Below are 11,719 nucleotides of genomic sequence, written 5' to 3'. Positions count from 1 at the left end.
ATATATCACCACCTCTTTTTCATACTGCATCCCAAAGTAAAACATCACTTCAAGCTAATTCTTGTATTATTACAAGTTACGTAAGGCTCTCTCCCCTTTCTGTCTTTGTCTTCTTTAAGGATCATGTTTAGTGGCACTATTAACTTTTAGAAGTCTCTTTAAGATAAGATCTGCCTTTCCTGACATGCCCGTATTGAATGAGTTCAACTGAGGTGACACCTTTACGAGTTATTAACAGGGCACATTTAGATCTTGTACTGTTTGAGCTTTTAATCTTTATCTGAACCAGATTGAGACGTTGATTTAAAAAAAAAAAACAACTGCCATAACTGGCTTCTGAGGAAGCTTCTGGCACACAAGCAAGACAAGCCTGAACAGAGAACAACGCTTGTGGTGGAGCCAATTTGGAACTAAAACCACCTGTTGAATTATTCTTTCCAGATTTTTTTCTTCTTTTTTTTTTTTTTTTTTTTTTTAAACTATGGGTGTTGTGTTGTGGTTATCGCTATGGCATAACTCGGGTGATGACCCTCTTGAGTGTTCATTTCTTTTCATTTGGCACAGTAACTTTGCAAACCAGGCTGCAATTCTTTGGGTTTAGAGCCATAAAAAGATTGACTGAAATTACTGGTACAGTGCTAACGGCATATTTGACTGCACGTTGACAGATTGTAGATAAGACACATTCAGGTGAAGTCATTAAATCAGGTAGTGGTGGTAGTTTTAGAATCAAGGGAATTCTGCGATTATGAAGAATTACGATGAAACCACGGCCTTTCTGGGTCATTGGGGACGTTTCCAGCAGATTGTCTTCTTCCTTCTCTGTGCCAGCATTATCACAAATGGATATGGAGAATTATCTATCGTCTTTGTGGCCGACGTTCCCAGTCACTACTGCGTGACTCCTGAGGTCAATCTGACCCGAGACTGGCTAAATGTTATCATCCCGATAAAGGTAAATTGTCGGCGTCAGTAAAAAGCTGGTGTTTTTCTGACACAATCATGCTTACATTTCCTTAATGGCGCAGTGTCATGATCTATTATTTTGCCAAGATACCTTCTTAAGTTGAATTTTAATATAAAAGGCGTGACATCATCTTTTCTGTGAGACGTCCTGACTTGATTTCTACATAAATTTAGGGTTAATTTAAAGGCTTTTTAACTGTAATATCAAAAAACTTATGCTATCCGGCAAGTTCATCGTTACTAATGCTATCTCGGCTCCCAAGTATAAATTTGATGTGCTTTTGATCAAATTTAGCTTATGTATTCCCTCTTACGCTTGCTGCATAGTCAAGCCGTGCACAAAAAGTGACGTGTCCACCTACATTATGCTGCCTGGTCATATTGCTAAATTCATTTGCAGCTTTGAAAGAACAATCAAGACATAACTGCTGAAAAACTGGCTGTACTTCTATGTATATATATTTTACACATCAAGAAAACATGAAATAAACTTTCAAATAATATCTTGTCTGTAAAGTTGGATTTAAAGGTCGTCTGTGCGTCCGTCCAATTCTCATGATATATGTTTCAGCAATGCCTTGTGGCAATTTATTCAAATTTGGCACAAACGTCCATTTTCAACGCGAACTCAGAAAATACATTTGTGGCCATAACTCAAGAATTTCTGCGGTAATGAAGTTCCCACAAAAATCGAATGACATTTTATATCCAAAAAGGTCAACTTCACGGTGACATCATGTTCTGCAAAAACCTCATCATTGGGTTCATCTCTTCTGTTAGGTTGAAGTTGTGTGTGAAACATCCATGTTTTAGAACTCGTAGCTTGTTTCTAGCAATATTCATAACGGGACGTTTATTTACGGTTCAACTGCGTTCTAACAGAATCAGACTTAACTTGGTGTCTGAATCTTGACCCCGGTTAACGGAGGCATACAACCGTGTTGCCTGTATTTTTCACAACAACGGCAGTTCAGACTATTTTTACTTTTGCTCAAGTCTTCTCTCCTTCATGGACAATATTCTCAATCTTACTTTTTTTTTAAAGTGATTCGGGGCAGATCGGCAACTACATGGCTGCTTTCATTCTTGGTATTAGAAAAAAAACAACTTCTACTGCATCTGTTATCACAGTTTCTGGTCAATATTTGATTTATTAAACTCTTAATTTGTCCACGTTTCTGTCTTTGCAGGAACCGAGATCTTAACTGGCAGAGTGCGACTCCTGTTCTCGTCACTCGGTGTGTGTTTTGGTTTTGTCACCGGCTATATGATTGCTGCCTCTCTTTGGTTATTTTTTACGGGACTGGATATCCCTCCTGGTGGCTATCTCGCTGCCTGGCCTGCTCTACATCCCTCTCTGGTGGCGGGTAGCACTCAGTACAATACATTAAATCAGGGTTTATTCCCAATACTCGCAGTACAATTTCAGCTACACGAAAACATGAGAAAAATTACACAGAGTAAACTCCTCATTCTTTGTCTAGTGGGGCGAGTCCTACACATTATTACACACTTTACATGCACTATATCATATATTAAAGAAAATTAAATACACCGTATGGTTATCGTTATGTGGACATCCAAACAAAGCATGTGGACACTCATTACATTTAAAGTACAGTTTTTAATCCATAAAAGTGAACATTTATCTGTTCTCTGGTGGGAAGGCGTTTGACAACAGTTTTGTTCCTCTTACTCAGCCACAAGGTCAGGTCTACTGTTTTTGAATGATAAGGTCTTGTTTGCATTCGTCATTCCAGTTCATCCACAGCAATCTAGATTCAAGACTGTCTCTCACTATAACCTGGTTATTCAATACTGACATGTATCTGAATTACCTTCTCTCCTCAACATCTACGCTATCTATATCTTCTCCTTGACTACAGGTATACTCTCACTACTGACTATTATGCACGGTCCCTGAACACATCCCAAGTTAGTGGCAACCCTTATATCGGCTGTTTCATCAGCCGCGGTGGAGGTGCCAGCATACATTTCCGCCTGGCTGGCACGGCAGTATTTTCCCAGACGGCTGTTAGCCAGTTGCACAATGCTCCTGGGTGGGTTGTCCCTGTCCGTCATTCAGCTGGTGCCTCCAAGTAAGTGGTGACAATGAGACGCCCACGTAGAAATACGTTACGAAATAAGAGTTTTTTCAGGGCTCAAGTGCATGAATGCTTCCATTCCATTTTTTGGGACGACCAGTTTTCTGTCTCCTACAGCTTTACCGGAGGTGTCTGTCGCCTTGGAGATGCTTGGGGAAATATGGCTTTTCCACCAGTATTTCCATGATGTTTACCTACATAGCAGAGCTTTATCCAACAGTGCTCAGGAGCACGGCAGCAGGGACATGCTCAACATTTTTCCAGATCGGGCAGCTGCACCGCACCGTTTTTGCTGCAACTGAGTGAGTGAAGTAGTATTTTAGTCATCTTTGATTTAACCTGCAAGGAAGGAAGCTCTTCGTATCAGCACAGTCTACAGTGTCACATTCGGTACAGTATGTCAATCCAAACAGGACCGAGACTTCTCACCCTACATTTTTCCATACCACTCCCATAGGTATGTACTTTAAGTATCTGCCTTATGTGCCTCTAGGGACTCTGGCTGTTGTGTCTGCTGCATTCGCCACTCAGTTCCTACCGGAGACTTTAAAAAAAAACTAAAAAAAACCAACATGAAAAACAAGAATTTATGTAATTTAGGCTGTTAAATAGCTCTTATATTAATCCCATTCTTCAATACAAATTGAAGTGATAATGGTGACATTAGTCTTTGCTGGAAACACAGCAGCTTGTGATGGTGATGATAAAGTGGATAGCTGTGAAAGCAATAATGTCCCTACAGTCGATGAAGAACACCAAACCAAACAATGATTTGTTTTTTCCTCTTGAAGAGGATGAAGTGTCCCTGCATCACTCAAAAGGAAACACCAAAGCCTGCGGATCGTTTTGAAACTCAATTCTGATTCTTTGGTACATTATTAAATCTGTATTTAAGAATTATTGTTAATTGTTTCTTCAGAAATTGGCCTACATTTTTCTACTAAATCCGTTTGATAACATTGCAACACTTCTCTCTTGGGCTTCCGATGAGTAAGTGACTACCACGAACCATTTAAAGCCTGAAGATTTTAGTACGTCCTTTAACATGGAGGGGGATTTTCCCTGTAATTAAAAAGATAAATTTGCAATTTCCATTTTGATCTACACTTATATTTTGAACATCCCCTGTAAATTTAGGGGGTTTTTTTGTTGTTGTTTTTTTTCAGATACAATATCAGTTTATCATCTAACATTTTATTAACTTTTTCAGTTTTTATTTTTGTATTTATTTTTAACATTTAAGCCGGGTCTAATTGTTGTAAGAACTAAAATATTATAATCGTGTATTCCACATTGTCTTCTTTAACTTCCCACTGTCACTTCTAAGTTTCATTTTCGGGGAAAATTGTCCTCCGTAAACTGTATTGACTTTTATCCGTTCTCCAGCATTCATGAACACTGCAATTATGTTTTGCTCTTACAGCCACATCTCAGTTAAATGTGAGCAATGCAACCCGTGTGTCTGACCTAGTTTAAATTATTGCTTTGTGCTTTGACTGGTTTATCAAGGTTGACAGGTTTTAAGGAGGAAGCAGGAACAGTGTTGTTTTTTGGGGCGGACATTGCGACATTTACTTATTCAAACTCTGCTAAAACATCCATGAATCACCAACGTGGCTTTTATGCTTGCGCACAATACAGTTGCAGGAAGACGGTGGATAGAACTGCTTACCTGGAAAGAAGAGGATTATTTGGCAATGAAGGACTATGACGACACCATTGCTTTTCTGGGTCAGTGGGGCTGTTTCCAGCAGACGGTCTTCTTCCTGCTCTGTGCCAGCATCATGCCCAATGGCTTTGGAACTTTCTCCCTCGTTTTCCTGGCCGACATACCAAGTCATCACTGTCTGGTATCTGACATCAACATCACTGAAGACTGGCGTAAAAGTATCATCCCGGTACAAGTGAGTCACCGGCACAGCTCTTTTCAAAAGATAATCGTTATGATATTCAAAAGATTAAAAAAAAAAATTGCAGGGAATTAACTCGCCTTCTAACAAGGTTACACGTATACAGAACTGATCTGAAAAATATATCCCAAAATCAATACAGTATTTCTGTCTTAATTTTATGGACTCCCTTACAAACCTGAAATATTGTATTCCAATAATATAACTTACCGTATTTGTATGTACTGGGAAAATTGCATATAGTTCTTTATAACAATAATCTGACCAAATGTGAGAACTTTTAAGCCACAAAAGCTCATATTTCTTACCTGATGTAGGTCTGTAGACTGTGACATCACAAACACCACACGGATCAGGTCCCTGTCAAAAGAATTGTTGCCAGTCAAATTTGTTCAAAGCATTTTTAAGAGGGTTACGTTGAAGCTCGAGGTGCAACAAACCAAAATCGCAGAGATTCCAAAGTTTCAAAAGGGGTGTTTTGGGGAAATTACCTGCAGTTTTGCAATGGAATCATTTTGATAATCACCTTTTGTCAGTTCCTAGTTGCATCACAGTTTTCCCAAAATCACAGGCGTTTATGTCATTGTGACTGCGAGGTGGTGAACGGGAAACAGGAGCTGAGCAGATGCAGCAGATACAAACTGGATGTGGTCAGAAATCTCTCTGCTCAGGGATACATTCCTGGCAGGGACGTTAACCTCACTGACCTGGAGCAGGAGGGCTGCGTGGACGGGTGGAGCTACAGCAAAGACATCTACCAGTCGACTATAGTCTCTGAGGTGAGCGTAAATCCTTATTCACCATATCCCTGTTTGTCTTACAGCCTTTGTTTTTACATGTTGACGTTACAGTTGTGCCAGCTTGTCGCCGCCCGCAGGATATCCCTGTACTCCACTTTTATTCTGCATTATTTAGGGAAGGGCTTTTCCCTGGTGCACGTGGATCTGTCTGATAACATCACATGTGCTCGGTGAACCAGACTGTGAACACAGCTGCAGTCAGTCACACCTTAACAGTCACTCATTATCATAACTCGTGAAAGGTTTTCTTCAAAAAAAAAAAAAAAAATGAAAGCACTTTCCTGCCTTTGCCTCTTTATACCTTTACCTTCTTAAACCAAAAGGGCCACCTGAATCAAGGGAGGTATTGAATGTTTTTTAAGTAATGTTATGTCACTTTATCATCTTCTCTAATTGTGGGTTCATGCTTGTCATTGTAATTGGTCATTAACTCGACAGTCCTTTTCAGTTCAATGCGCTTAACCGGGATTCACTTTCTGCACAACAGGACAGGCACACCCTTTTTAATCCATCCTGCTTCTCCAGCCTGGGGAGTCAGGAATTTGTGTTTCCTCCCTTCCTGCTGTTTTCATCATGTAATTAGTGTTTACAAGGGCTTAAGAAATAAAAGCCCCCAAATGTAATCTCGGGTGTTACTGTGTCAAGTCCGGATCCACAGTCAGACACAAGCCACTGCCGTTTGCCTGTTTCATTGCGCTTGTAGGGTGAATATTTAAAGCATGCAAGACATACGAGATAACACAAAAAGAAATCTGTTGTCTCGCATCTGCAAGATGATGCTAATATCATGATTGTTGGCAAAATACTGCTTTCACATGCCAGATGCATGTAAGACAATGTTGGTTTTGGTACTCTTGTGGGATTGGAAAACAGAATAACATCAGCCCCCTTCTGAAAAAACATATTTGGATCAGGTATGCCTGAAGAGAAAGGACATTTTAATAAAACTAGCAAAGGAGAGAACATAAAGTATCAAATGCAATAAATCTGTAACGTCAACATAAATGTTTCCTTGCGCACGTATTTCATCATCCAACTGTTAATGTATGGATTTTTTTCCAGTTTGACTTGGTGTGCAGTGAACAATGGAAGCAGCCGTTCACCGCCACGGTTTTATTTGTGGGAATTTTTTTTGGATCGTTCTTCTCAGGGCAGCTGTCAGACAGGTAATGAAAACACCAACTTCATGTTTGATGTACACTTAAAATCCCTCATTTGTACCTACACTTTGTAAAAGATGTGTTAATTTGGTACTTAGTGCATGATTATATACATTAAAAAAAAATTAAAAAAAAAAAAAAACTTTTTTGAAGGAAATGGTGAGCTATACATACACATTTGTTTACAACAGTCACGATTGAAAAAGATGTGGGTTATTCTTTTGTTGGTATATTTCTTTTGTATTGCACAGTTGAGACCACCAATTCTGTTGTGTGCTGTGCCCATCTCTGATTGTGTAAAATTGTGTATTCTTACTGTCCTCGGTTCAGTATATCGGTAAATATCCATGATTTCCATCACAGGTGCTACATAATGTGGTAATTACATAATGTGGTGATTACGTAATGTTAATATTATGTGAAGTGGTAGTGCTTCGCATTTTTGTCACTATACAATACGCAATGGTAGGATGTACGTCAATTTAAGCTTCTGTATAACTTCGGTGTTATTTTTCTTCATGTTACTTGCTTTCATGCTTCATTTCCTCCACAGATATGGAAGGAAACCTGTTCTTTTTGCAACCATGGCAGTGCAGACAGTTTTTACCTTTGCTCAAGTCTTCTCTGCTTCGTGGACTATGTTCATTGTCCTCCTCTTCATCAATGGTCTGGGACAGATGTCCAACTTTGTCGCCGCTTTAGTGCTGGGTACATATGAACATTTCATCCCGTACACAACACCACAATAGTTTTACACGTATGTCGGCTTGTTTTTAATAAATGCAGATGACCCAGTCTGATAGAAATACTGTGCACGTCAACTGTGTTTGCTCACCAAGTCCCTCTCTTTGTATTCATTTCTCCTTGTTTGCAGGTGCTGAGGTTTTGACCGGCAATGTCCGTGTCCTTTATTCATCATTGGGCGCATGTTCAGGCTTTGCAGTGGGTTACTTTATCCTGCCTCTCTTTGCTTACCTTTTGAGGGACTGGAAATCTCTCCTGTTGGCTATGTCTGTGCCCTGCCTGGTCTACATTCCCTTCTGGTGGTAGGTTGCACCCAATACAAGGAAGCGGATATTGCATTTACCTCACCATTAAGGTGACACTTACCTGGACACTTGGTGTATTTGTCGAAAGGAGAAACACTCATTACCAACATTATGCTCTTTATGTCATTTTAAAAGTTAAATTTCAAGTTTACATACCGGTTGAAAACACAACAGTGGACGGCACTTTGCAGCAGGATCTCCTGTCATTAAAATCAAACTTAATCGGTTGCCCTTTAATCTTCAGTCTGCAACCAAATATAAGACATAAAAAATACAAAATAAATCACCATTAATAAAAAAAAAAAAATTAAAAATGTTTCTGAAGAGAAGTACTGTAAGCTTTGTTCACTGTCTTTGTGTCATTGTCTTAAGTTGTTTGATCCAGCTTGAACCTTTCTGTCTCTTTTGAATAACGAGCCAGGTTCATCCCAGAGTCTCCTCGGTGGTTGCTTTCTCAGGGCAGAGTTGATGAAGCCGAGGCCATAATGAGAAAAGCTGCAAAGTGGAACAAAGTTCAAGCTCCGAAGGTCGTCTTTGAAGATTACAATGCAAGTTGTTGTGTTTTTGAGCACAAAGGGGCTAACCAGAGGAGATAAAGCTCTTCAAAGAAACACATACAAATCTTTATTCACCTCTGAGAAATGCTTAATTTTAACACGCCCACTCTATTAGGCTGCTGACAAAAGACAAACGGGGTGAGACAGAGGTTTTGGTGTCTTGCAGATCGACGAAACAAAGACACACTTGAAGGAACGCCACAATGTCTTTGAACTGCTGAGGCACAGCAGCAGCAGAACCACAACACTCGTCCTCTGCTTGGTTTGGTGAGGAAACACCTAATCCCCATGAACTCCCACTGAGACATACTGCATTATGACCAGTTGCCATGGTAACTGAGAGCACTCAAAACACTGCAGCTCAAGAAAACACAAGATTAAGAAATGCTTTTACCAATTTAACAACACACATTGTACGTTACACACAGAGGTGAGCTGCAAGTTGGCTTGATTGATTCTTGCGTCTCAAATGAGACACTTGTTTTCATATCTAACGCTGGAGTTGCTCAAGGTTCTGTATCGGCCCCTTTACTGTTTAGCGTTTGTATAAACAACATATCATGAGTGTGTCCTTTCTTTGAATTTTAAATCCCAAATGAATACAAGTGATGCTGTTTTTTTATGTCCACAGAATAATGATAAGATAATTATTTAATGTTAACTAATGCAAAAATACCTCTATCAATGCTTGTCTGGCTCTTATCAGCCTGAGGTGTCAGTGCGTGAATCATTTTTGACATTTGAATTGTTTACTGTAAAGACCATCAAGTCGATCTCAAGCTTAGCACAAATACTTTCTTGTTAGTTTGTAATAAAATTATACTACATTGTAAATGAACTACTGGAACAGGGTTTTTTATTATATGAGTGCAGGCCTAGACCCGATGGTCATGATTTGAAATTTAATGTGTCATTAAATGCTATTTTTATGCAGAATCATTTTCGAAATTCAATTCACTCATCTCTGCTATTTATCTTTTTGATTTGCCCAGGTTCACTTTGACTGTTGCCTACTACAGTCTGAGCTACAATACAGCCCAACTCCATGCTGACCCCTACATCAGCTGTTTCCTCTCAGCGGTTGTGGAGATTCCAGCTTACCTTTCTAGCTGGCTGGCGCTGCGATACGTTACACGAAGGCTGTCTGTCATCTGCACCTTGATGCTCGGAACACTTTCACTGTGCTTTGTTCTACTGTTGCCAGAAGGTTAGCAGACAAAAAATATAATCAATCTTTGTATCTCTGCTTTCGTTTCCCTCCAGACTGTGTTTTGGTACAGCCCTGTTGTGAAGTTTAAAGAGACTAAAGTTGTTAAATTTTCTAAATTTAAATGAAGTCTTTGTAACAATGAAGCAATATATAATATACTGGTATTTTGTACAACTGTTACAATTAGATAGGACGCATAATTCATGAAGACCTCACAATACAACCTGCATCAATTTATGAATCATTGAATCATCGTCTGTCGGGAGTTTTCTAATCCTTGCTGAAGCATGTATTTAGTGACCTTATTATAAAGTTACTGGAGTGAAAAGTGGCTGCATGATACAAATGCAGCAATGATATTAACTTACATGGACTTTTCAGACTTGATCTGTGTCTGTATTGTTTCTGCTCTGTTGTATTGAGTGAAAAACTAAACATTTTAATCATCCTTTAGAACTATCAACTGTGTCTCTTACACTGGAGCTGATGAGTAAATATGCTTTCACCACTGGTGCCTCCCTGATGTTTGCCTACGCCGCAGAGCTTTACCCGACAGTGCTCAGGAACGCCGCCACGGCAACCTGCTCTACTGTTGCCAGAATTGGAAGTTGCATTACCCCTTTTTTGTTAAGTCTGAGTGAGTGAACTGGCTTTAGATAATAATTTAAGAAACTTTTCTTTGTGATTTTGGTGGTTTATTAGCTGCACCTACAATTTCAGACTGGGCGTGATACCCGAGTTAAGGCTTATTTAAACACCTAGCATGTACTTACATTCACACGTACTGTAAATGCACACTCATGAGGGACTCGCATCTAAACTTCCCCCTTGTCATTTTTTTAGGGACATACTTTAAGCATCTGCCATATGTTGTGCTGGCGACTCTGGCTATTGTGGCTGCCTTTGCTGCTGTTTTCCTTCCAGAGACATTTAAACAACCTCTACCTGAAACTCTTCAACAAATGCGTCAAAGAGAAAGGTAAGCTTTTTAAGAAATACTCGAAAGCATCTCTTTTTCCAAGACTCTGTATTAGTCACCACTATGATGTTGTGATGTTAAAGCCGTCTTAATTTCACCTCAATCATATTCTGCTGAATGTTTCTCAATTGGTTTTAGCCTCCTTAGTTCATTTTTACAATTGGTTTGTATACTGATATATATTTAGATAAATAAATATATATATATGTGTATATATATATATATATATATATGTGTGTGTGTGTGTGTATATATATATATATATATATTTATCTAATTTGACCCACATTCTGCACAGAACATTACAACCAGTCATGTTTTGTTTACGTGTTTGTCTTTTGTCTTTGTAACAGGATAAAGTGTCCATGTAGTGCTAGAAATAATACACCAGTGCCCATGATGCAGCAGGACAGTCCACTATGATTATTAGCCTTTCTGACATAAGTGAGATGGTGATTTAGCTATTGAATGCCATTTCTTCTGTTTACAGCTCTTAACCCTTTAAAAACAAACCAATTTTAAGGCCTCTGCTTGAAAATGTCATACCCATAATAAAAAGAGTATGTCTCTGCAAACACAAAAAAAGGGATTTTAGTATGTTTTTGTTTTTGTTTCAAGTATTCATAATAGTATTCATAATGGATGAACCTGTACATTTCTTTTTTATTAATTTTAAAAATCCATTTTTGCCTTTGAGATATTTGCAGATACTGTACATTTGTGTTATCTTAAATTGCAAAGATTAATGTAAAATATTCAATTAAAATCTGTTAATAATGATTTAATAAAAATGTATCTCAGCCAAATCTCACTTTAATACCCTCCTATAAGTACATAAAAAAATATCCATATATATATATATATGTGTGTGTGCGTGTATATATATGTATGTATATATATATATATATATGTGTGTGTGTGTGTATATATATGTGTGTATATATATATATGTGTATATATGTATATCATAATCTTACTTACGC

At 38.6% G+C, this 11,719-nt stretch overlaps 1 protein-coding gene and 1 pseudogene across 2 annotated transcripts; both read left to right on the top strand.

Annotated features, from left to right (window-relative positions):
• The first annotated feature begins 748 nt into the window (after positions 1 to 748).
• Positions 749 to 3,841, top strand: LOC138195982 (organic cation/carnitine transporter 2-like; annotated as a pseudogene).
• On the top strand, positions 2,991 to 11,533 carry LOC138196181 (organic cation/carnitine transporter 2-like). Of its 2 annotated transcripts, XM_069145980.1 has the most exons (12): positions 2,991 to 3,528; positions 4,713 to 4,975; positions 5,578 to 5,760; positions 6,844 to 6,947; positions 7,495 to 7,649; positions 7,816 to 7,987; positions 8,412 to 8,538; positions 8,714 to 8,814; positions 9,540 to 9,754; positions 10,212 to 10,394; positions 10,601 to 10,736; positions 11,090 to 11,533. In XM_069145980.1, the coding sequence occupies exons 2-12, from the start codon at positions 4,769 to 4,771 to the stop codon at positions 11,157 to 11,159; spliced, it is 1,653 nt and encodes a 550-aa protein (XP_069002081.1). In that variant the 5' UTR covers positions 2,991 to 3,528; positions 4,713 to 4,768; the 3' UTR covers positions 11,160 to 11,533. The 2 variants fall into 2 exon arrangements, with proteins under 2 accessions (XP_069002081.1, XP_069002080.1); XM_069145979.1 differs by lacking the exon at positions 2,991 to 3,528 and having other exon boundaries at positions 4,421 to 4,975.
• Positions 11,534 to 11,719: the final 186 nt, after the last annotated feature.

The sequence above is a fragment of the Embiotoca jacksoni genome, unplaced genomic scaffold (assembly GCF_022577435.1).
Source record: "Embiotoca jacksoni isolate LCO1_2020_lvr unplaced genomic scaffold, fEmbJac1.0.p SCAF_13, whole genome shotgun sequence".
Lineage (NCBI taxonomy): Eukaryota > Metazoa > Chordata > Actinopteri > Embiotocidae > Embiotoca > Embiotoca jacksoni.
The sequence above is the reverse complement of the archived record's forward strand: the minus strand, read 5'-3'. Positions and strand labels throughout refer to the sequence as shown.